Raw genomic sequence first — 24,975 nt, forward strand, 5'->3', positions numbered from 1 at the left:
CTGACTGAACAGATACCCTTTGAAAAGAATGACTCTCTTTTTAATCTCTCTAAATCTGTCTGAATTATCTATAAAGGCACGTCTGGGAACTCCAGAAGATTGGTCCTCTAATACAGGCTGATACCTTTTGTGAAAGATGAAGGTTTAAAAAAGTGAATGATTTGAAGTAATTTTAACAAAGTCATAGTTATGGCTCTTGTTAACATATTACTACAATATATTGTGATTATCTACTTTTACATCTGTCCACTGTCACTAGACTATAAAATCCTCTAAGCTCCCAGTGTTGGTGTCTAGCCTGGTACCTGGCACATAATACACAGTTGATAAATATTTGTGAATTACTATGGATTTCAGTTTTAAAGTTCAATATATACAGAGTATGATAACTCAGTTCCAGTAGTCTTTCCAATGGAAATATGTTAAATTGGCAAGAGATACTATAGTTCTAAATGTGGCCATGCCCCTCAAAATAGTCAACATTGATAATGGTACATGATATATCCATAAAATGTAATATAGTAAAGAGAGTAAATCAACTAAAACTATAGTAACAAGGATGACTTTCACAAATATGATATTGAGTGAAAGATACCACACAGAAACAAGTGCATACGTAAAATTGTTATCATATGAAGTTTAAAAACAAACAAATCTAATGTACAAGTTTTAGAAGTCTGAAGAGTAGTTATCTTTGGAGGGGGTGTAGTGATAGGGAAGGGGCACAAGAAGGACATTTGCAGAACTGGTATGTTCTATTTCATGATCTGGGTGTTCTTTTCATGAGCACATTAAATTTGTGATCATTGATTGAATTGTAAGCTCATTATTTGTGTCTTTTTCTGTATGATGGCTAGACTCCAGTAGACTATTACTTTACACAAATAACTCTGATACATGATATTACATGATAACTAATAACATTAAAGAATAAGGTCTTCAAGTAAAGTAGAAGTATAGCCTTAAAGCAAGTATTTGAACCTATGCTAATCAACTAATAAGAAAAAAGAATAAAAGGAAGAAGTCAGTGGGTTTCAGAAGGTGTGAGAGACTTGGTAGGTTTATTGGCTGAAGACACAAGTAGTTGCTAATAACTACATATCTGCATGCAATCATTATCCAAAGTGGCCTTGCTGTCTGATAGGACCATCTCAAATTTCTGAGCATTCAGCACAACTATCACCAAAGGAAGCTTCATCTCATTAGATCAAAACTCTTGAGAATAAAGGACTTCTACTCACACACTGATGGAGTAACTGGTATCATCCTAACCCCCCCTACCATAAATAAAGTATAGATAAATATGGACAAAATATGAAACACATCTATTTTAGACACTGAACAACAGGCTATACAAGAGTATAATCTCTAAGAGAAGGGGAACAAATGAGGTAAGTCCTTAAAATTGTCTTGCTTTAGGCTTAAAGGCACTCAGATTCTGGCACAGAGAAGAGGAACCCAAAGAATAACAGCCTTCCTTAGTTGAGGAGACAGAGATTTTAGTTTGGTGAGATTAAAAGAGCTGGAATTTGCAGAGAAGTATGTGAAAGGAGGATACTATGCAGAGGGAAAACTCCAAAAATCTGCACACAGTCTAGGAGAAAAAAAAAAAACTATGGGGGAAAGAACAACTTCAGAGAGCTATGAGCTGAACAATTGTAAAGCTCACAAAATTTGGGGAGACCTTTCCGTTCCGATCAACCACAGCAGAGAGATCTCATTAAACATCTAAGACGTTCATTAGAGATGCCAGAAAGTCCAGGTCTTACGAATAAAAGTAATCTAGAGTTAAAGCTACTATAAATCCATTCTAGCAGAGCTTAAAGGCAAGCTTTGAAAGTATACGGCTGATCCACAAGTAAATTAACTGCAGACCAGGACAAAGCTCAACACTTCTCAAAGGAAGACAATAAAATCTAGACTCTATCACCCAATAAAAACAAAACAAACAAAAAACCATTAGACCTGCAAAGAAGTAGGAAAATGTAATCTATAACTAGGAGAAAAGTTAGTTAGAAAAGTCAATCTCAACATGGAGACCCAGAAATGACAGAGATGATGGAATTAGCAGGTTAAGGACTTGAAAACTATTATTGTAAATATGTCCAAGGACTTAGAGGAAGACAAAAACACAATGAGGCAAGAAATGAAAATTATTAAAAAGAATCAAGTGGAACTTCTAGAGTTGACAAATATAATACCTGAAATGAAAAATTAATTGGATAGGTCTGACATAAATTTAGACACTACAGAAGAAAGACAAGCGAACTTGAAAACAGGAAGTAGAAATTATTCAAACCAGAGAGAACAAAGGATTAAAAATGGAATGGTCTCTGTGATCTGTGAAACAAAACCAAACAGTCTAAGATTTGTATAATCAGAATCTCAAAAATTAGGGTGATAGGGTGGGGCAACAGAGAAAATACTTGATGAAATAATGGCTGTTAATTTTCCATATTTAATGAAAAATATTAACCCAGAGAGCCAAGAAGCTCAATGATCCTCAAGCAGGATGAAGACAGAGAAAACTAGAAATTAGATCAATGCATATTGACAAAAATCACTGACAAAAAGTTGCCAGAAAAGGGGCACTTAGGTGGCTCAGTCAGTTAAGCATCTGACTTTGGCTCAGGTCATGATCTCATGGTTCAGTTTGTGAGTTCGAGCCCCGTGACAGGCTCTGCTCTGACAGGACAGAGCCTACTTTGGATTCTCTGTCTCTCTCTCTGCCCCTCCTCTGCTCTCTCTCTCTCAAAATAAATAAATAAACATTTTTAAAAATTTTCTAGAGAAAACAGGAGAACAGAGATAAGAATATTCAGTTCAAGCCAGAAGAAAATAGAACAAGATCTTTAAAGGATTGAAAGAAAAAACTGTCAACCTATAATTGTACATCCAACAAAAACATCTCTTAAACATAAAAGAGAAATAAAGACATATTTCAGACAAAGACAGAATTATGTCCCATCACATCTTCTTTACAAGAAATATTTTTAAAAGTTCCTCAGGCTGAGGGAAAATGATAGCATATAAAAACTTAGATTGGAACAAAGAAATGAAGAGTGCTAGAAATGGTACTCGAGTACATCTGAAAGATTTTTCTCCTAATTTTTAATCTCTTTAAAAGATAACTGGCTTTTTGAACAAAATGAAAACAAATGTATATGTGAAGAACCTTATAACACTCCACTTCCTCTCTCCTGTTTGTTAAGATATCACTGTCACAATTGTCATACACTTTATTTTTACATACTATAAATGTGGATACATACATGTACATGTGCACACGCACACACACACACACAGACAACTCATAGGATGAAGGAAATATTCACCTTGGCAGAACTAGACTGGCCTCAGAGCATTTGTTGTTCGAGGGTAATGATGGTTAAGAATTAAAGTTTAGGTATTGGAGAGTACAGGTTAAGTTTAGCTCCACCAGTTATTAACTGACTCTGAGCAAGTTACATAACTAGCCAAAACCTCAATTTCCTTATCTGTATAATGTGAGCAATCTCTATTTACTAGCATGGGTGTGAGATTAATTAAATTATCATAAATATAGTGTTAGCACATTGCCTGCCTGACAATAATAAGGACTTGACACAGGACAACTATCTGAAAGTCAAACATGTCCTCACCTTGCCAGATATCAACTTGTTCAGACACCGGTTGGCCAAGAAGTTATGACAGGAACTAGGGAAAGCAGGAAGTGGCAAGTAAAACTAAAATTCTCCATCTTCCGGGGCGCCTGGGTGGCGCAGTCGGTTAAGCGTCCGACTTCAGCCAGGTCACGATCTCGCGGTCCGTGAGTTCCAGCCCCGCGTCAGGCTCTGGGCTGATGGCTCAGAGCCTGGAGCCTGTTTCCAATTCTGTGTCTCCCTCTCTCTCTGCCCCTCCCCCGTTCATGCTCTGTCTCTCTCTGTCCCAAAAATAAATAAACGTTGAAAAAAAAAATTAAAAAAAAAATTCTCCATCTTCCAAAGAAGAAAAAAAGAAATCATCTAACAGAGGCATATCAGTAATTAGAGACTCCGGAATGTGTAAGAGTTTAACAGCAACCACTAGAAGAGTTAAAGACAGAAATTGTTTACGGTGATTGCCTCTGAGAAGTGGGATTGGGGGAAGAGAGAAAATATTTTATTATTCATAGTATACCCTTTTATACTGTTAAAAATTTTATCATGCTTTAAATATTGCATAGAACTTCAAAACCTAGTTCTATAATTTATAAAGTACAGCTGGAGCAAGTAGAAAGGTTAAACAAATAAACCGGAATCTGTATAAAGATGGAACTTCTGGAGTGCTTCCCATCCTCACCAGCACTGAAGGTGAAACCACTTGCTGCTTCAGAAAACTGGTACTGGCCTCGAGTAGGCTGTGGCAACCAAGAACCGTGTGTGTGTGTGTGTGTGTGTGTGTGTGTGTGTGTGTGTGTGCATGCGTGTGTATGCGTGTGTGCATGCACATGCATGCAAATGTATGCACCTCTTGTTTGTCTGAAAGTAAATGCTTTATGCTTTAATACTGGAATTCCCACTGACACTTTGCTTAGGCCTTCTCCCTCCTTGGCCCTCATATTACTAAAAACTAATATTTGCCCTTTTTGTTGGCAACATGAAAAGTTGGAAGAAGATCCAGTAATGAGAAAATAAAAATAGAGCAGACCCAGGATGCAGGGAAAATAGTAGAGTGCCCTGGATAGTCAAAGGATGCAGGAAAAAACTAAAATCAGGTCTGCGTTGCTGGTGGGTACCTATTCACTTTGCAAATTGCCTGTGAGCTCTCACCCCACCCCATCCCTGAGGGCCCTAGCTAAGAACCCAGCTTTGGACAACAGAAGTGAGTTAGGAAGAGATCGAAGTTGTGGCCAGTGGAGCATGACTGTTCTCAAAGCTGATGAGGAAATAGGTTGTCTATTATCATTATCATTATCATTATCATCACCATTATCATTATTATTAAAATTGCTTTTCTTCATTCCATAACATTTTACTCCAAGAAAATTTAGATGTTAGACAGACACCATAAGCCTAACACAAACCACACAGCTTCACTATGGTATGGAACATAGTCATGGGATGTTGCCACAGTAACAGCCTCAAGGTCCAAGCCAGGATATAACATAAAAGGGATCGTGCCCTAATGAGATCCTCTCAGAAACCAGCAATCCTGGCAATTAAGACCTTTGAATGAGTAAAGTCGTTGGGACAATGGACTTTGACTCCTGACGGTCCTGGGTTTTGAACCTACTTCTGCTCTTCCCTATCAGCATGCCTTTGGCAAGTTATCATCTCTGAGCCTCAATTTTCTTCTCTGTAAAATGGGGATAATAAAAGGCACAATTTCTACACGTATTACCTACACAAATTCTACACGTATTTCTACACAAGTTCTACACGTATTACCTCATTTCATTCTCACAGCAGCTGGATACATTTTATTATCCCATTTTTAATAGATGTAGAAATGGAGGCTCACAGAGAGGCTAAGTCGCTAGTCTGAAGTCACACAACTGGTAAGTGAAGCAGCCAGAAGGGTACCCCACCAGTGGACCCCAAGAGCCCTGGTATTAACCATTATGCTAAAAAATGCCTGGTAAAGTTCATCTAAGGATTAAATGACATGCGTTTAATAGCGGTTGGCATACTGATCATTTGATAAAGAGCAATTATTATAATAAGAGCTGGGTAGAATCCAAATTTGGGGTTAAAGTGGACTGTGTTGTACTTTTATCATCTAGGGCAAAGTCTTAAAGCACAGGCATCCTCACTCCCAAGAAATTTGTAAGCCAACAGCAAGTTCCCACAGGAGGATACAGGTTCCTCAGGGCTGTGGCAGGGGCCAGAAATCATTTTTACTGGAGCTCCCTTTTGCACCGTGGGAACAGATGAGAGTAGGAAAGCAAGAAGCTGCAGGAGAAAGTCCCTACAGTGTCAAGGCCTGTGGGGCACTCCCTTGTCCAATGGTGACTGCTTGAGATCCAGTTGTGTGACTTCCAAGCTGAGGAAATGGAGATGGAGAGAGCCAAGCAGATGTGTCCAGACCTGCACAACTGCACTGAACCCAGTGTCCTGATTCCCAGGCCAAGGGGTCAAACTGGGAGGGACAGGAAGCTAGGCAAGACACACACCGCTGAGGCATGGCTTCTGCATGCTAGGTAATGGTCGCATCCTCTTTGGTTTCTGCGTCATCCCTCACCCCATGCTAGAGAGAACTACAGCCTTGTCTGTTTGGTTCCCCACTATCTTGCTAGGAACTGGAAGTGGTCCCGTGCAGGCACTCAAACATTAGTTGAATGAGTTACATGAAAAATGGCATTAAGAGAAACATAAATATATTAGGGAGTAGAATGGAAAATTTGCATACATGTCTAAGATGGGACAGGGGACTTTAAAGAACTTTTTGGGAGGAATGGGGGGAGCAGTCTTTCAAACCAGTACCAAGATACCAGTCCGACAGGAATCAGGTAGCTATACCAGGAGAAGAGAGCTCCTGATTCACAAGTGTCTTGCATAGGAACATCCCTGCATATAAATGGAGGCAGAAATCAGGAGTCCACCCTCTCCCCTGCAGTAGCTGGAGGTCTCCATCTACACCCACCGGGATGATGAGGATCTTGCACTTTTCCTTGTCCATGGGACAACTAGAACATACCACTCTCCTACTTCCAGCCTCCTTCTTCCTTCCTGACCCCGGAACTGTGGGAGTGCCACCCCACTGTGGTTACCTGGCATTATAGTGAAAGTCCCTGTTCTCACTAGAGGATTGAATTCCTTCAGAAGCAGAATTTCAATTGGAACACTGTATGATTTCGCCTACAGAAACAATGTTCCTTCATACTAAGTCCACAAATCCTGTCCATTCTAGCTGCCAGCTACCTCAAAAGCAATCCTTCCTCCTTGCCTCCTCTGCCTTGAAGGCAGAACCTCACTTAAACTAGCAATGGGCTTGGAGCTGGTCCCCTCATGCCCCAGTCAGGATTTCTGCCCCACCCTTCACACTGTAGGGGAACCCACCTCTCACCAGCTCTAAGTCATTGTCACCAGAGTCTAGAAATGCTCAAGGAAAAACTTAGCCATCCCATGCTTCTGCTGGGCGGAGCTGCAACTTGGAGCCATGTCTTCTGACTCTTAGTCTGGTCCATACTGTTCTTACCAGTTGATTTTATGTTTCCAGGGCTCTTGTTTGTTTAGCAAACAAGAAAAACGATGGTGAGATACCTTTCATACATCAATGCCAGTAGCAGAGGGGAAGGAGGGTAGAGGGAATAAAGTGCAAGACCCAAATCATCCTGGCACCCTTTAGTCACCCCAGTCTATACTGGTGTGGTATCCATTTTCTTCTCTTTCTCTTCTAGGTACTTCTTGCTCAAATCATCTGATTCTTTCTTCTTTAGACTTCCTAACCACTGCCTTCACTATTTGAAGAGGGAAACTAATAGGGTTGCTGGACGTAATTCTGCAGAGGGGGGTGGGCAGAAGGAGATTTCCCCACACCAACAACAGTTCTTCAGACACCAGCTGGGTGTTCTATAATTCAACTCAATTCTGACACCATTTACCTGGAGATAGCCTCAGACACCACAGCTTAAGGACTCAGTCCTACAAGGCTGTCCCTCACCCCTTCAGATGCCACTTTTAAGTCCAGGTTATCTATCACCTGTGCTTCTGACCCACCAGCTATAGATTGGAGGTTCCCAAGACTCTCTCTTCGGGTTTGATGAATTTGCTAGAGCCACTCACAGAACTAAGAGAAGGGTTTTACTCACTAGATCACCAGTTTATTGTAAAAGGATCTAACTCAGGAAGAGCCAGATGGAAGAGACCCATAAGGCAAGTAAGTTATGGGGAAAGAATGCAGGCCTTCTGTGAGCTCTCCAAGAGAGCCATTCTCCCCACATCTCCATGCTTTCACCAACAGTAAGCTCTCCAGACTCCATTCTTTGGAGGTTTTTATGGAGGATTCATTACATAGGCATGATTGATTAAATCATTGGCAGCTGGGCACTGAACTCAATCCCTGCCCTTCCCCCTCCCCATGGGTGGAGGGTGGGACTGAAAGTTCCAACCCTCTAATCACATGGTTAATTCACCTGGCAATGAGCCCACATCCTTAGGTGCTTCCAGAAAGTCACCTCATTAACATAAATTCAGTTGTGGCAGGAGGTTTGTTATGAATAACAAGGTGCCCATTTCACCTTTATGGCCCTGAAGCCATTTTGGGAACTAAGGACAAAAGACCAAATATTATAACAAAAGCTGCTCTTATGGCTCTTATCACTCAGGAAATTCCAAGGGTTTTGACAGCTGTGAGCCAAGAACTATGGATGAAGAGCAAATAAATATCTGAATGACCAAATATATACCCCTTGTAAGTCACAGTATTACAGGGATTCTTCAAACATTCTGCACATCTAAATCTTACAAATAAATGAAGTTGTGAAACTGCACCTGATTTCTAGATGTTTGGAGAAGCTTTTTGGTTCTCACTTCATTCATGATCATGATCTACCATCCTCACCACCCTTCCCTACACTTTCTCTCCACTAAAATACCACCACCACCACCAGCAACAAAATCAGTTTCATATATTTTTATAAGCAGCCTTAAATTCTTTTTAAGACAAGGCAAAGTTATATGCTAACCAAGTCAGAATTCAGGTGGCCATTTGTCCCGGTTTGTCTACGACAATCCCAGTTTCAGCCTATTGCCCTGCATAATTTCTGAAAAAGCTCCTTCTTTTACTCTAAAAAAGGCGTTCCCAGTTTTTGAAGATCAATTATATGCTCACCTTACTTAAAAATACACCTGGATTTTCTAGTAAAGTGCTTTCCAGGTGACTGCTGTTGCACACCTCATTGGACTTCATTTGCACAACTCTGCAAAATAGGAAGGGAAATCTTTTATTTCTGTTAATTAAATGAAGTAACCAAGGTTTCAAGCTGTAGGTGGTGACTGTTTGACGTCACATACTCAGGGATAGAATCAGAGCCAGAATCCAGGATTCCTGACTTCAAGTCCAATGTTTTTCAGTTGTCAATCACTTCGTGCAAATATCTGAGTAAAGACAAACTTTACTCTCTTGGTTGGTAATTTGCTTGCACTTGGGCCTAGAATAGTTTAGACAGGTTCATCCTTGCCCAGACACTGTCCTTTCACATTTAAAGCAAGCAGAGATGAAAGATGAATTACTTAAACATAAAGAGCCTATTAGTGAATCCGAGGGACCCTGGGGCCAGATGACATACATTGTTTACTTTACGGGGTGCAATTATGTCAGATTATTGTAATCTTATATCTAACCAAATTAGTATGTTTCAGTTAACAACAACAGAAAAAGAGAAAAGAAAAAAAAAAGATCAATAATGAATGTCTACTGTTACAAAGAACATAAGGGTTCTGTCCCAGTCTTACAAATATATTTTCCCTGTGGTTATGTGCTACTCCTTTTTTTTTTTTTTTTTTTTTTTTTTTTTTTAACCTAAAATTCTACCTTCCTTGGATAACTGGCAAGGAGACAAAGGCACAGTGTTTGGCAAGGTCTCCAGGGTATACCAGAGGGGCTGAATGCGGCGCCACGCCAATAAATAAATAAATATATACTCTCCTAACCTCCGATGACCCGCCCCAAAAGAAGGCCACAAGACCCTTGGGCGTCGCTCTCTCTGCAACGACAGAAAAGGGTCCACTGAGCCTGGGGAAGGATGACTCCAAGCTGCTGGCCAGTTTAGCTAGACTGCAGCAGAGGGGTGGACGCCTTTGGTCCAGCTGTGTGCACCGCCGCAGCCCAGAGAGGTGGCCGACCTCCCCTGCGCAGGAGGCTCCAGGAGCTGAAGGTAAGAGGGCAGCGGAGGACAAGCGCGGTCCCCAGCAAGGGGAGGAGGGCCGCGCGCGCATGCGCCCCGCCGCCGCCGCTGCCGGCCGGAAGAGCCGGGCAGCGGAGCCGCTACTCCCCGCGCTAGTCGCCGCGGCGCTGGGGAGAGCGCTGGCCGCGCGATGCGGCCCGTGGACAGTGCCGGGGCGGCGGAGGTGCCAGAGCCCGGGCTACCGCTGACGGACGACGCGCCGCAGGGCGCCAGTGAGGAGCCGGCGGCGGCGGAGGCAGCGGGGACGCCCGGCCCCTGCAGGTGCTGGGTGTGCGGCAACTCGCTGTGCGGCTCGGGTGCGTCGCAGGGTGAGTGTGGGGTGCAGACCCGGCGCGGGTTTCGCCTCTGGGGTTGGGTGGAGGGGGTGCGGGTGCCAATGGACTAGGGTCCCCGCAACTCTGGGCCGGGGGCGCAGCGAGGACCGCGCCCCCATCCCTACCTTGCCCAGAGCTCGGGGAAAACCCTCGAGCCCTCACCTGGGGGTCTGCAAAGCAGAAGCCCCTTTCGTCCCCGCGGGCGCGAAGACCAGGAAAGTTTCTGATTGTGTTTGGAACCCTTTTGGGATTCTGAAACTGTTCCTGTAATTAAAGTGTTGCAGGCACTACCGCGGAGTCAGTTTGCAGTTCCGTGCGCCCTGCTGGAGGTTGGGGGGCAGTCAGAGAGGCCATCCCTTAGGCTGGTGAGGTTGGGGGGGTCAGTAAGAGAGGCCATCCCTCAGGTGAGTGAGGCTGGGGGGTCAGTAAGAGAGGCCATCCCGCAGACAGGTGAGGTTGGGGGTGGAGAGCTAACCGTGAACACTGATCACAGTAGGAAGCCGTGTTCCCTGAAGAGGAAGTTGGAAAGCATAGAGCCTAGAAAATGTTTGCCTCAGTCTTAGAATCTTGGGAAGGTAGAGTTGAGTGGGACCACAGGTTCTTAAGCTTTTGGGGTTAGGAGGACTTTTTTGTTGTTGTTAATTTTTACAATATCTTTATTCATAACAACTCACTGAACTAAACCAAATGTCCATTGTTAATATAATGAATATTTTGTAATATATTCTTTTTTTTCTGTTTTTAAAAATTTGAACCACTGTATTGTATACCTAAAATATAGGAGGACTTTCTTGGCAACTAATCCTAAACAAGGCAGAGGCACAATCTTATATACATTGTTAAGAGGTTCACAGACCTGTGTCCAAAGCCAGAGACCCTTTGTAAAAACACCTTGATCTTGTTCAACCTCTTCTTTCCACAAATGAGGGAAGTGAAGCCCAGGAAGGTGAGGGCTTGGCGGTGGGGGTTGCTTTGTTTCTCCCTAGATCTGTCATGTGTGGGTGAGACATGGCACAAGTCCCTGCAGCACCAAAGTTAAGGATCCCATCATGCCAGAGTCCCAGGCTAGGCCTTTTCTACTGACCACAGTGCTACTTTAAGCACATTCCTCCTTAACTCCACCACCCACCTAGGTCATTTTCCTGGAAACAGAGGAAATAGGTAGATCTCCCTTGAAGACAAAGTTACACAGCCTGCACCATCTCATCCTCTGGGTGGCCTCCTCTAAGTGTGACCCTGATTTCTATGCCTCTTATCCCCACCCCATTCCCCCTTCTCCCTATTAGGAACTTTCCCCTAATTTAGAGAGATGAAACCCAGATGATTCTTGCTCCATTTTTGTCCTAAATGCTAACAATGGTCAGACTTCTTTTTTTTTTAATTAAAAAAAAAATTTTTTTTAAATAATTTTAGAGAGAGCACGCAGGGAAGAGAGGGGAGAGAGGCAGAGGGAGAAGGAGAGAGGGGAAGAAGCCCAAGCAGGCCCCATGCTCAGTGCAGAGCCACACACAGGGCTCGATCCCACGACCCTGGGATCATGACCTGAGCCGAAATCAAGAGCTGGATGCTCAACCGACTGAGCCACCCAGGCGCCCCCAAAATGATCAGACTTCTGATTATTTATGCATGGGCTGGTGCCTCCAGAGAAGGGGCTACTCCAAGCTGTGTAGACCAGATGTGTAGCTTGTAAAGAGGTGAATTTCTCACCTTATCAGTTATTATGGTTGAATGTCATTTTGGTGGAATGCTGAGTCAGTCCTTGTAAACTCTTAAATGTTTCTGCTGTTTGTAAACCAAAGAGGAATACTGTACCCTCAGGCAGCACATGGCAAAATGATAAACATTATAAGTGACTGCACCTAAGAATCTTGTGGCGTCTTTTAACTTCAAAGAAAATTGCTAACAGTGAGACTTAGTAATAGTTATTGTAAGGTGACCAGATAATATTCTGAAAACAGGACTGCCGTAGAAACATTTTAAACCACTGTACTGTTTGTTGTCATTGAACTTTGTGACAGTATCACTTTAACTGCTTGATCCAACTGGTTATCTCAAGAAAGCTCATTTTCAAGTTCAGGTTGAAACTGTTACCCATTTTTCTACATTCTTGGATAACCTTCACAGACAGCATACAGCTATCCTAAGATGTCTATTTATTTTCTTGAGGGACAGTGTGGATCTTAGCCTGAAGCAAGAAACTGTCTTAGATGTGTGCCTCACACGCCCCTGGAGGGAGTTCTCTAGTGTAGCAGTGGTTCTGTAGCTGGCAGGGCTTTTACAGTCGCAGAGATCCTGTAGCAGTGGGTCTGGGGTGGGGCTCGGGAACTGAAGTTTAAAAAATTACTCAGTTGATTCTGATTCCCAGCCAGGGTTGTGAATCACCACTTTAAAGGATAGAGAAACTGAGCAACTTTTCAGTTTTCTTCTAACTCAAGAAAGTACACCGTGGCCACTTAATTTGAATTATTTAGCTATGCTTGTAGTGGAATATGATCATAGAAGCACAGTACATAAACAAATGCATCTTTGGATGATGCTACCCTCTTGTTCATCTCCCTTGGCAGAATGGAAATTATTATTCAGTAAGAGAGGTCTGCATGAGTAGAACCAAGCCTCACCCTCATAAGAAATAATCAAGTTCAGCCAGGCCTTGTAACAACTGCCCTGTTGCAGTCAGCAATCATGGGTCATAGGGTGTTTGTAGGCAAGAAAATATGTGAGTGTTTTAAGAGACAAGATAATCAGAACCAGGGGTATAAAATTGAGTTTTAAAAGAGTTAAAAATAAATAAATAAATAAATAAAACAGTTAAAATATCATGTTAAGTTAAAATTTTTTGGAGAAAAATTTAAAAGTTTAGGTTGGGGAAGATCCTTGAAATACAGACCAGGGAGATGTTTTCTGTCCTTGATCTTCCTGTTCTGTTCTGTGTGAGGGTGTTGGTTCTATGCATGGGTTGGGTTTCTTTTAAGAAAAACTATTTTATTTGGACCTGAACCCTGAAATTTCAGAAGCTGAACACTGAGGCTGACCACAGCCAAGACGTGTATTTTGTGGTGCTTAACTTGGAAGTCGTCTAAAGTTTCCTTCTCATGGGCTGAGTAAGTATGTGCAGTTTGTTTCTGTGGTATCTGAGCCACATAGGTGTTGAACAGAATGTGGAGGATTCTGGTACTTACAATACATAATCTGTGACATGATGACTGGTAGCTCCAAATGATTCTCTTCGACTGTGCACCTGGAACAGGAAGAGGTAAAGGCCTCTGATCACAATGGTATCTCTTACTACAAAGGTCAGGCTGTACAGTGCACCATCATACTTTGTCCTGAGTCACAAAGACACACACAAAGATTGTGCACCATCATACTTTGGTCCTGAGTCACAAAGTGTCTGTCACTTGTGGGCAAAGGTATTCAGCTAACATGAGGATATTGAAATGTATTACTGGGTGTTTGCATTTATCAGAGAAGGACATTTTTTAAAAACATTATTATGCAAAACTGTTCTCTAGCCAAGTAACACATTATAAATTCCTAGATTGGAATGATAATCCTAGTTTTACTAGAAATTGCAAGTACCCACACACCTTTCCATTTTGCTATGTTCTTAACTGATGAGGGCCAGTAGCATTTCCTTCATATTCTTTTCTTGTTTTGTATTAGTTTCAATACAGAAAAAAATACTAATACGTTCCCCAGTTTGTCACCTGTCTTTTAGGGAGTTCTCTGCTTACCCTGTCCCATTTTGCTCCCCTCTGAATGATGGGTTTGGGGTGAGTATGAGATTGAAAACAGATTTTAGTCCTGTGTTCGGTAACTAAGACAGAAGTAGCTAAACAAAAGTTGAATGCTCATAGTCACTAATGGATTGAATACTTGATGCCCTAGAGAAAGCAGAAGTTTCTTGGTTCAGATCAAGCCCAGAAGTTGGTATTAAATGGCAGTTGTAATTTTTTAAAAATTTTATTTTAAAGCACTTTGAGGTCAGAGGGGTAGACCTACCCTCTGTCCTCAAAGAGTTTATGCTCTAAATGGAAGATAAGTTGTAAAACCATGAAAAGTAAAAGATTTGATTAATGGTTCAAAATAACAAAACAGCTTTCCCAGATTAGGCTGTTACCAGTGGTGTTAGACTGTGCATCTTTTTATGGAGTGCTCATACTTTCATTTAGCAAATATTTAATCGGGGTCTTCCATGGGGCAGGCACAAACAAGACAGCTGAGGTCCCAGCCTGGAAGGGTTCACAGGCTACTGGGAGAAGTAAGATAATCAACAAGTAGCCATAGGACACAGCTGTAAACTGTTGTCTAGAAAAAAAACACTTTCTTCATAAAGCCAGGTTCACCAGTGAGATGATATAAAGTATCACTTGGAAGCATTTTTCTCCAGCCATCTTGACAAGCGTTTCTTAAAGATTTCTCTCACTGTCTTGGCAAGCTTTTTTACTTTTGACTTATAAGTGAGTAATGATTCTTCAGTGAGCCAAAGGAAATCCATTTTATAGGGTAAAACTGCATTTAAAAATTATGGGTTTAAATTGTTGCCTACATCAGTGATTCCTCATTCTTGGTGGGGAAAATGGTTCAGGTCCAGAGAATGGATATGCTTAGGAGACAGTATTTGTAGCCTGTTAGCCATTAACACTGTTCCATTTTTCTCAATTCCTAAGTGAAAATATTAAAACATACACTTGGAAGCAAGGACTAACCAGAACTTAATCTTTTTCAGAAGCCAAGAAGAAAGCACGCTGTCCTGGACTTGGCTTGTTTTATACATTATTATCTGCCTTCCTTTTCTCAGTGGGCTCTTTATTTGTTAAAAAAGTGCAAGACGTCCATGCTGTAGAAATTAGTGCATTCCGATGTGTGTTCCAAATGCTAGTCGTTATCCCTTGCTTAATATACAGAAAGTAAGTATTTCTTACCTGCGAAGTGGAAGGTATTAACAAATGTATGTAAATCTTTTGACCTGCTTAAATTATTTATTCTACAGTGTCTGCTTTATCCCTCCCATAGATTTACCAGTTACTACATTGTTTGGCTCTGATTAATAAAAAGTCATAAGGATTCACCTACAAAAGATGCTCTCATAAGCACAAACCACATACCCAAGAAGGGGGGGGGGGAGTAGATTCAGTTATTCTCCACTCCTCATTTTGAGAACAAAGCTTTCCTTGTACAATTCCTCCATCTTGTACCACCCTCCCTTCTTTCCCTCTGCATAACTAGTATTTAGAAGAAAAAAGTAAATGAGAGGAAGTGGTGGTGTCTCCTAATATCAAGTTTCTTTCAGTAGAATGGACTGCTCTGTTACCAGGGCAGACAGAAGGTTAAAGTAATAATATCAGGTCTTGCCCCTAGGGTGATGTGGGAAAGGGAAAAGGTAGTCTTGAACAAGACCTTTTAAAATACTTTCATGTTTATAGTGTCCTCATCTATGAACTGGAGGGAATGATAATCTTTGTCCTCTACCCTGCACCTTGGTGGCAAGGGCCAAATAAAATTAATTATAGATCAGAGCACTTGTGTAGAATCTAACAGTATATGAAAACTGTCTTTTTTCCCCATCCTTACTGTTCCCTCCCTACCCAATGCCTCTTCCCCTTCCATATAGAACACCCTCCCCACCCTTTCCCAGATTAAAATTATGCCTTCTACACATCCCTGTGTACTTAGAACCCTTGGAGGATAGGCCACTTTGGTTCCTGGTGGCTGTCTGGCTCTTTCTTTGGGCAAAAATGCTTAAACCCTAAACTAAAAGTTTCAGTCACTTGCCCCCAAATTCTCCTTGTATCTATAACATAGTACAGATTCATTTAGAATAGTTTCACCCCGTATCCTGAAGATCTGGTGAAAAATGGTGAAAAGCTACTAAGATTAATATTGTCAGAAATTCCTGTAGAAGTGTGGGCAAGTCACAGTATTTTAGGAAATGATGGTGAGAGTTCAGAAATTTTCAAGGGTGGCAACTGGTGCTAACACAATTATCTTCCCCATTTTGCAACAGAACAATTGGCAGGGGAAGGCACTAGAAGAATTTTTGAAATCCTTAGCACCAATCTGTTTTGACCTATTTTATGTTTCATTGTCATGGAAGACTCTTAGCTTCTCAAAGTATGAGTCAAAGGTGACCACAGTTTCGTTTCTAAATGAAATGTGGGTCCTCATGTCAGGCTTATAGGCTACCCTAAAGATGTTCAGTGCTGGCACAGGTCAGCAAGCTGCACCTAGCCTGAAATGTACCCAGCATTCTGCTTGGTAAGTATTAATTAAAAAAAAAAATTGAGTATCAGTTGTTATACTTATCCAAATGCTACTTGTTCTTTTTCAGTGTATCTTAACTCTTCTTGCAGAGAATAATGAAAAGTAGTCTGACATCCAGTGGCTAAATTACACTTTAGCATTGCCTCAGCTTTTATAGAAAAACTCGTAAGATTGGCAATGCATACTAGCCACGACCAAGTTTTCTTGTATAGGGCAGCTTAATCTTGAAATTGTATTTATCATAAAAATCATACATTGTCATTGTAGAAAATTTGGGGAAAATAAAGAAAAATCACCTAGGAGACCACTTATTAAGGTTCAACCACGATGAACATTTCCTTTTGTCTTTTTTGTAAGCATGTATAAACATGGGACAAGTTATATTTGTTGAATTGTAATTATACTATTTATGGAGTTCTCTTTTATTGATTTTGCTTATACTGTGAACACGTACATGCTTTAGCTATACGTAGAAACCATTTTTTTGAACGTGTATAACATTCAGTTATGGGCCTTAAAATTCACTTACTATTTCCTTATTTTTTGCCAGTTAGGACTGTAAAAATAACATCTAATTAAGAACTGCAATTTAAAAAATACCACCGTGGTTTAATGTGCGCTCTTTCATTTGAATTTACAGAACCGGATTCATAGGCCCCAAGGGTCAACGCATTTTCCTCCTCCTCAGAGGAGTCCTGGGCTCCACCGCCATGATCCTTTTGTACTACGCTTTCCAGGCGACGTCCCTGGCCGACGCCACCGTCATCACGTTTAGTTCTCCAGTGTTCACGTCCATATTTGCTTGGATATTTCTCAAGGAGAAGTACAGCCCCTGGGATGCCCTCTTCACCGCCTTCACGATCACCGGCGTGATCCTCATCGTGAGGCCCCCGTTTCTGTTCGGAGCCAGCGCTGCGGGCACGGACGAGAGCTACTCTGTTCACCTGAAGGGCACGTTCGCAGCAGTGGCGCACGCTGTCTTTGCCGCCGTGACCATGGTCATCATCAGAAAGATGGGGAAGTCCGTGGACTACTTTCTGAGCATTTGGTATTATGTCGTACTCGGCCTCCTAGAGAGCGTCATCGTCCTCTTCATCATAGGGGAGTGGAGTCTGCCATACTGCGGGTTGGACAGGCTGTTTCTCATCCTCATCGGCCTGTTTGGTTTGGGGGGTCAGGTGTTTCTCACGAAGGCCCTCCAAATAGAAAAAGCAGGCCCAGTGGCAATAATGAGGACGATGGATGTGGTCTTTGCTTTCATCTTCCAGATTATTTTCTTTAACGATATGCCCACGTGGTGGACGGTGGGCGGGGCCCTGTGCGTTGTAGCCAGTAGTACCGGCGCGGCCATTCGGAAATGGTGCCAGAGCTCCAAATGAGGCTGTGGCAGAAGTGCGTTCTTGGTTTTTCTGGGCATCATCCCTCAGTGCGGACACACCGCGCACGCACACGCCTGGAAAGCCTGCATTTCCTTCACTGATTATATTTAATAAATTTCACAATTAAAGTACCATTTTTGAATATGCTATGTCTTTAATTAGCTAAGAGTTAGCCAGTGTGGTCTAGCAATTACTTTTTTCTCAATTATGTTTTGGTTTTGGTTTGGTTTCTTACTTGCTGTTGTTGGGGTGGTGATGGTAGGAGATCAGGTCTTTAGTTGAAGAAAAACTGCAAAATGTTTTATGACTCTGGTACAAATGTAATTTTTTAAAGTGTATTTTTGGTACTGAGGGGATATAGGTGGGGAGGAAACTTTAGATGTTCTTTTAGCAGTGTAAAAGCTAAGAAACTTATTGATAATAATGCTGCTATGATTAGATTAGGTTGGTAATTCATTTGAAACCTAATTCCATTTAGGAGGCCAAAGCTGAAACTTGGAAAAGGTGCCTACTTAATGGTGTTAATAATACAAATGAATTAGCCTTATTTTCAAGGCTTTTATACATGGTTATTCTTTTAACACACATGAGTGCCTTTTCATTTTGATGCCAGAATTTTTATATGTAAAGTTTAAAAAGTTTTTAATCACCAGGTTTGGCTAGAAGTTTTCTGTTTTGGTGGCATTCACAACTGTAGCTATCATTCTGTAATTTTAATTGTCCTCTGGTTTTGGTTTGTGTGTGTGTGTGTGAAACTGCACTACGTTTTTCTTAACTTTCTGAGATTTCAGGTCTTTAAGCCGCAAGAGAGAAATCTTGGCAAAACCAGTGTGCACATTTCCATCCTGAAGTATTTCCCCCTCACTAGAAATGTGATTTTCTATAAATTCTTTTTGAATTTATAGTGTGATGCCAAATACAATTTTCTCAGGATTTTATTAGGTTGAACCATATGAAATTGCCAAGATTTTACCTTTTTAACTTACAAAAACCAGAGTTCATTATGGTTCATCCTAATAGATACCTCCCTTACCCTCTCTACACCAAATATTTAGAGGACGTTGGCATATATTTTTTTAAAACAACTTTTTAAAATGCAGTAATCTTATTAAACTTATTTTTATAGTCTTTTCCCCTTATGGAATTATATGTAATAATGCTTCATGTTATATGTTAAATGTAAAGACCTGTGAATCCATGGTTGATTGACTTCTGTAGTGTCTTGAATAATAGAGTGTCTTGGATAATAAAAAAAAAATCACTGTTAAATTTTAGTATATCACTATGGTATTAAATATCAATGCTGCCCCATGATACTAACATCATGAATTCAAACATTTTATATCTGGAACTTCATCAGCCAATACTCTGCAGTTAAAGAGAGAATGTAATATTTAGGAAAGCTTGGAAGGTTAATTGGAAAGTAGAGAGTACATGGGAATGATTATCATAATGAATGCTTTATTGGTGAGGCTATAATGGTCTCCAACTCTTACTGTCCAACCTAGCATCTGTTACTATCTTAAGCCTGCATATCTGAAAGATTATAGGCTCTTTCTCTCCCCTTCATCACAATTCTTCCAAAGAAAGAAAGAACTTGGCTTCTGAGGTTTATGCCTTGGTGAGAAAGGATCTTTTCCAATAGTTCCAAGAGGGAATTTTTGGCTTGCTGATCTTCCTAAATGCTTTCCACCTGACAAATCTTAAATGAAGTCTACTTTGGGGAATCATGCTATCATTATAACTTTAGCCTCATCCACAGTGTTGGAATTTAGAGTTGCAGGAGCATTATCTTGCAAATAGTTACAGAATCAGCATTTTAGAGCTCAAAGGTTAGAAATCCTCTTGGAGGAGGAGCCATGCTGCACAGATAGGATTACTGGGGAGGAGGATCTGCCCGAGATGGGTTCCCATGGCCTTCTCCCTTATTTCCATGATAAAGTATAGAAAGTAAACCACTGCTTGAGTTACCTAAGGTAAATTAACTCAGGGAACCCTCTCTTGGTTCTTTACCTTGCACAATAAAACAACTTATGGGACTTTGAGAGTTAAATCCCTTTCAGCCTGTACACTAGAGATGTGTTTTATTTCAGAAGTGTGGTTTAAGTACTTGAATGTCACAATATATGGCCAAGGTTGGAGAAAATGTTTCTTCTCTCAACTTTTACAGGGTGTCATTCTTAAACACTTTTATAATGTCTGAGGTATATACAAGGATATGTATGTATTGTAACAATTATAGGCGTGTGTATTTTGCAAAGACTGTAGTTTCTATATCCTGAAAATATTTTCATAAATTGTTTTTATTTTATAAGTACTAATAAAGTTAATATGAAAGAAGGCTATATTTTGGTTTTTATGGTTATAGCAAATGTGCTCGCTAATCTAACATTTCCTTTTTCATCCATGTGCTTCAAAATTCATTTTATAAAGGATATTGACCCTGGTCATTCAGCTGTGATATAATCACAAGTTTCAAACTGTTTGTTTGTCCCTCTGATACAGTCACATCAAATCTAGTATCTCTAAAATAAAGGTCCTAATCTTCTGTTCCAGGGAGACCTTCATTGTTCTAGACCCAGAGCTTGGAGCAGCTTCAAATTCCATACTTTTTGTTCCCATAGCTAATCTGTTACCAAGTCCTGGAGTGTCTGTCTTATTGTCTTGTGGATTCACTCTTTTGTCACCATTTCCACTGCTACCATTTTAGTCCACCATCAATAATCTCAAGCTGAATTACAACAGTATCCTAATGAGTTACCCACTTCTTGACTCTTCCACCCAGATCCTTGTCTCACTGCCGGACTGTGACCTTCCTAAAGCCCTGCTTTCATTGCTACTTTGGTTCTCATAAAACCACAATGATGCTGTATTGCATACCACATCTCATTCAAATTATTTAGCCCTATTCCCACTTTTCCAACCTGATTCTGCGTGTCCCAACGTGAGTTGATACTCTGATCCATATCCCCATCAACTCCCACATTTGCCAAGGGATTCCTTCCTGTGTCTCCCCTGCTTCCTTTGCCTTCTCTTTGTCCTCTAAACCCTCTTAGCCTCCAACAGTTCAGCTTGAGCTTTTGTTTCTTCCACTGCCTCCAGCTTCTCCCGCCCACACTAGCCCACTTTGAAAGAGTGGATAAAGCACTGGAATAGGAGTGTGGCCATATCATTTTCTAGCTGAGCCAGGCATGTAATGTACTCAGCCTGTTTGCCTCATTTGCTAAATAGAATATCATTACTTGTCCAGCCCATGTTACAAAGCAGTGCAGTTGGAGGACTTGGAAACCATAAAGGGGAATAAAAACAGTATCAAACTGTTCTTAACACCATAGAGTTGAATATTGTCTCCCCTTCTCTTCAAAATGATGCCCAGCTCAGGGTCCTTACTTCTGAGCAGTTTCACTAGGAACTGTAGGAACAGTCTAATGGATTTCAAACCTCATTTGACTCCCTCCTGCCAGCATATAATCCTACTGTTGGACAGTTCTCAATTGCCTGGCTGACCTGCCCACGTAGGTGGCCAAGGGTCACCAGTCTTTATCTTACGCATAGTGTTGCTACCTTTCCAGTTCTGGCTTTAGTTCTGATCCTCTGCGAGAATTACACTTGGCTCTGGCTGGGGAATGAGCCTGATTTTCTATGTGTTTCCCATGCACTACTCTATATTTAGCATGGCTCTTTTAGCTCCTTATCTATTCACTCAGTTAGCACAATTAGTCTCTTGACAGTAATCTAGTGGTAAGAGAGCCAGATGTCTTTATGTAACGTGTTGACTTCTAATGTAGGTGTATGGAGCCATGTTCAGTACTGGTCATTAGAATTTGATTCTTGGGGTGTAGGTTGGGCACATGAAGCCTGGACACTACCCCAAGCACGCCATCATATAGTCCCTTTGGTGTCTTATATGAAGTCTAATACAGCTATTATATTCACTTAGAATTCTGTAAGATGCCCTCATAGGAACTTTGTGATCCACAAAGACCCATCCAAGTTTTAGCCTATTGGAATGCTAGGTTTGGAGCTGGACTTGGAAAACCAATTCATAGAGAGCTCGTGAAACTTGGTGTTGCCTATATCATTTCCTAGAAATTGGGGTGGAGCTTTATAGAAAGGGGTAAGGAGAAGACATGTCTATTGTCAAGGCAGGGCAGGAAATGTTGCATCATAGAAGTCCAGTCCATAGAAAATGTTCCACTGGGTTGCACCAGGTACCATGCCAGCTATCATCTATCAAGCCAGATTTGCAACAATATAAAACAATGCTATTCTTCTCACTAGTTTTCTAAATATTTATTTTTCATAAGAATATGATTTATGTTAACATAATGGAGTCATTTAAATAAATATTTCAACTTTTTTCAGTTTTGCTTTCAAATATGGTAAATATCTCTCATATATAACTCACATAACAGAAGCTCTTTGGAGTTCTCAATAATGTTTAGGAAAGTAAAGCAGTACAAGACCAAAAAGTTCCCAAGCTGCAGAATTAACATAGAGTTATCAAAATTGAAACTTTAAAAAACAATGAGTAAGCCAACCACCAAATCTACCAACTTATTCATGAGGTTCTGATAGTTTGAAATGCAGCTAAATAACAGTTTGTAAATTAGAAGCATCTTTAATGTGATGTCCCATTTTAGAATTGTGAGTTAAACAACTTTAATCTATATAAGAGATCCAAATTATCTACCCGAGAGAGAGCAAAGAAAGGAACAATAAGCAATCCAATTTGCCTATGCTCATAGGATCATATCAAGTTGTCTCTGATACTTCCTATGTATGTGTTTTAGTTCCTTCATATGTGCATTTTTAAAAAGTCAGAAGACTTTGATACTTTGCAGGTAATTAGGTACATTGGTACAACCTCTATGAAGGACAATTTGGCAGCATCTATCAATTTACAAATGAATATACTTTTTCACCCAGAAATTCTATTTCAGGAATTTATCTTATAGATATATTTGCTTATTGCAAAATAACATGTAAAAGTTTACTCATTGCAACATTACTTGTAATAGCAAGATAAGAAAGAAAGAGAGAAAGAAAGAAAGAAAAAGAGAAAGAAACAAAGAAACAAAGAAAGAAAAAAGAAACAAAGAAAGAAAGTCTGATGTTAAATAAATAATGGTATTGATAATGGGTTAAATAAACTCTGGTACTGAAAGGGAGGAAGAAATTTCCTCTGTCCAAGTTTCTTCTAGCTGGACTAATAATTAAGCTTACATAAGACAGATTAACAGAAGGAAAAAACCCACAAAGTTTTATTACATGTGCACAGAGGCCCAATAATGAAACAGACCTAAAGAAATAACCAAGGCAGGAATTTTTTATACTTTTTAGAAATAGAGACAGGGGCGCCTGGGTGGCGCAGTCGGTTAAGCGTCCGACTTCAGCCAGGTGACGATCTCGCGGTCCGTGAGTTCCAGCCCCGCGTCAGGCTCTGGGCTGATGGCTCAGAGCCTGGAGCCTGTTTCCGATTCTGTGTCTCCCTCTCTCTCTGCTCCTCCCCCATTCATGCTCTGTCTCTTTCTGTCCCAAAAATAAATAAACGTTGGAAAAAAAAAAAAAAAAGAAAAGAAATAGAGACAATAAATCTATGAGGAATTGACAGGACAAAGAAAACTTTGGGAGCTTCAGTTACTAAGGAATTCTAAACAGTATTTGGGCTGGGATAGTAAATTAGTAAAAAGTAACAAGTCTTTTTGGCTCTAAATTTCCTATCTCTGGTGATAAAGATACCTCTACTTCTTGGTACTAGGAGGGTATCTTTCATATGGGATATTTAGTTCCTGCTTTCAGGGGGACAGAAGAGGGTTTGAATGTCCTTCTTGCACAGGCCATCTCTTAAATAACTATTACTGAAAATACTCAATATGCCAAAGTGGTATATTTGGGGTCGCCTGCCCTTGGGCCTTATAATACATACATAAAATAAAATATAATACAATAAAACTAAACTAAGGAAGAGCAAGGGAGCTTTCCACACATGAATGTGGAATAATCTTCAAGATTATTAAATTTTTTTAATGTTTGTTTATTTTTGAGAGAGACAGAGTATGAGCAGGGGAGGAGCAGAGAGAGAGGGAGACACAGAATCGGAAGCAGGCTCCAGGCTCCGAGCTGTCATAACAGAGTCCAATGCGGGGCTCGAACTTACAGTGTGAGATCATGACCTGAGCCAAAGTCGGCTGCTTAACCGACTGAGCCACCCAGGTGCCCCATAATCTTTAAGATTATTAAGTGAAAAAGCAAGATTCAGATAGCAGTACAGCATAGTAGGTATTAATTTATATAAAAAGAAGGTAAACAGAATATTCCAAGAGGATACACAAGGAACTGATGACATTGGTTGCCTGGAGGGAGAAGAATTTGATAGCTGAAAGACAGGGTAGGAAGGAGATTTTTCACTAAATTCCCTTTTATACCTTTTACATTTTGAACGTTGTAACCTTGTCAAAAATAAATAAATAAATAAATAAATAAATAAATAAATAAATAATAAACTGATGGAACAAAACCAAGAAGAAGACTTGACAGAGAGGAAGGGAGAAAAGAAAGAGAGGGGTAAAAGAGAGATATACATATATACATACATAGAGAAATGTTTACCGCCATCACCCTGGCTCACCATCACTGACCTCATCCAGCCCACAAATCGGACTTAAATGCCCACATGTTCCATGACTGAAGAAAATGCAAAAGGAAAACCTGAATTTCAGCTTTTTAATAGAAATATATTCTCCAAGATCCCAGAAGCATTGCCCAGCCCTGAGCCAAACATTTGCCTTTCCACAGCACCAAAACCATTTTTACTTGGAAAGGAAAATAACATTGACTGAATATGTCCCATCCAGGCCAGGAGCTTCTTGATCATTGTCTCATTCAGTCCTTGCCAAACATGGGAGATGAATTGAATAGGAAACTGAAGTTTGCAGAGGTTGAACAGGGTCACCTACCTAATAAATTCTAGTACCCTCACTAGTAAATGATGAAGCTGGCTCCTACCCTACATCTGCCTGACCACTAAGACTCGACTTTTCAATACCCCATGTCACCTCCTTAGCTGGGGTAGAATGCACGATAGGGAGTCACTTGGTATTTGTCACTGTAGTGAAAAGATTGTTTCTTGACTTTAGGATTTGAAGGT

General features: G+C 40.7%; 1 protein-coding gene and 1 long non-coding RNA gene across 4 annotated transcripts in view; one reads left to right on the forward strand and one right to left on the reverse strand.

Moving 5' to 3' along the window:
- Positions 1–24,975, reverse strand: part of LOC123380858 — a 194,410-nt gene that overhangs the window by 98,008 nt on the left and 71,427 nt on the right. The window contains exons 1-3 of one of the 2 annotated variants that reach the window (XR_006587183.1): positions 17,050–17,184; positions 13,362–13,420; positions 8,794–8,881 (exon numbers count right to left, since the gene is read on the reverse strand). This is a non-coding gene — a long non-coding RNA (uncharacterized LOC123380858). Of the gene's footprint in view, positions 1–8,793; positions 8,882–13,361; positions 13,421–17,049; positions 17,185–24,975 lie in introns of those variants that run through there. The other variant, XR_006587182.1, reaches the window with a different exon arrangement.
- SLC35G1 (solute carrier family 35 member G1) lies at positions 9,908–20,170 on the forward strand. 2 transcript variants are annotated; one of them, XM_019813559.3, is made up of 3 exons: positions 9,908–10,176; positions 14,984–15,092; positions 17,087–20,170. In XM_019813559.3, the coding sequence occupies exons 1-3, from the start codon at positions 9,999–10,001 to the stop codon at positions 17,823–17,825; spliced, it is 1,026 nt and encodes a 341-aa protein (XP_019669118.2). In that variant the 5' UTR covers positions 9,908–9,998; the 3' UTR covers positions 17,826–20,170. The 2 variants fall into 2 exon arrangements, with proteins under 2 accessions (XP_019669118.2, XP_003994273.2); XM_003994224.5 differs by having other exon boundaries at positions 9,909–10,176; positions 14,912–15,092.

This window comes from Felis catus, chromosome D2 (genome assembly GCF_018350175.1).
Source record: "Felis catus isolate Fca126 chromosome D2, F.catus_Fca126_mat1.0, whole genome shotgun sequence".
In the NCBI taxonomy this organism is placed as follows: Eukaryota; Metazoa; Chordata; class Mammalia; order Carnivora; family Felidae; genus Felis; species Felis catus.

Bases quoted from the DNA above. Each gene is read 5' to 3' on its own strand.
- SLC35G1 (XM_003994224.5), top strand. From the start codon at position 9,999: ATGCGGCCCGTGGACAGTGCCGGGGCGGCGGAGGTGCCAGAGCCCGGG. The intron at 10,177-14,911 runs GTGAGTGTGGGG...AATCTTTTTCAG, and splicing joins CGGCTCGGGTGCGTCGCAGG to AAGCCAAGAAGAAAGCACGC. The intron at 15,093-17,086 runs GTAAGTATTTCT...TTGAATTTACAG, and splicing joins CCTTGCTTAATATACAGAAA to AACCGGATTCATAGGCCCCA.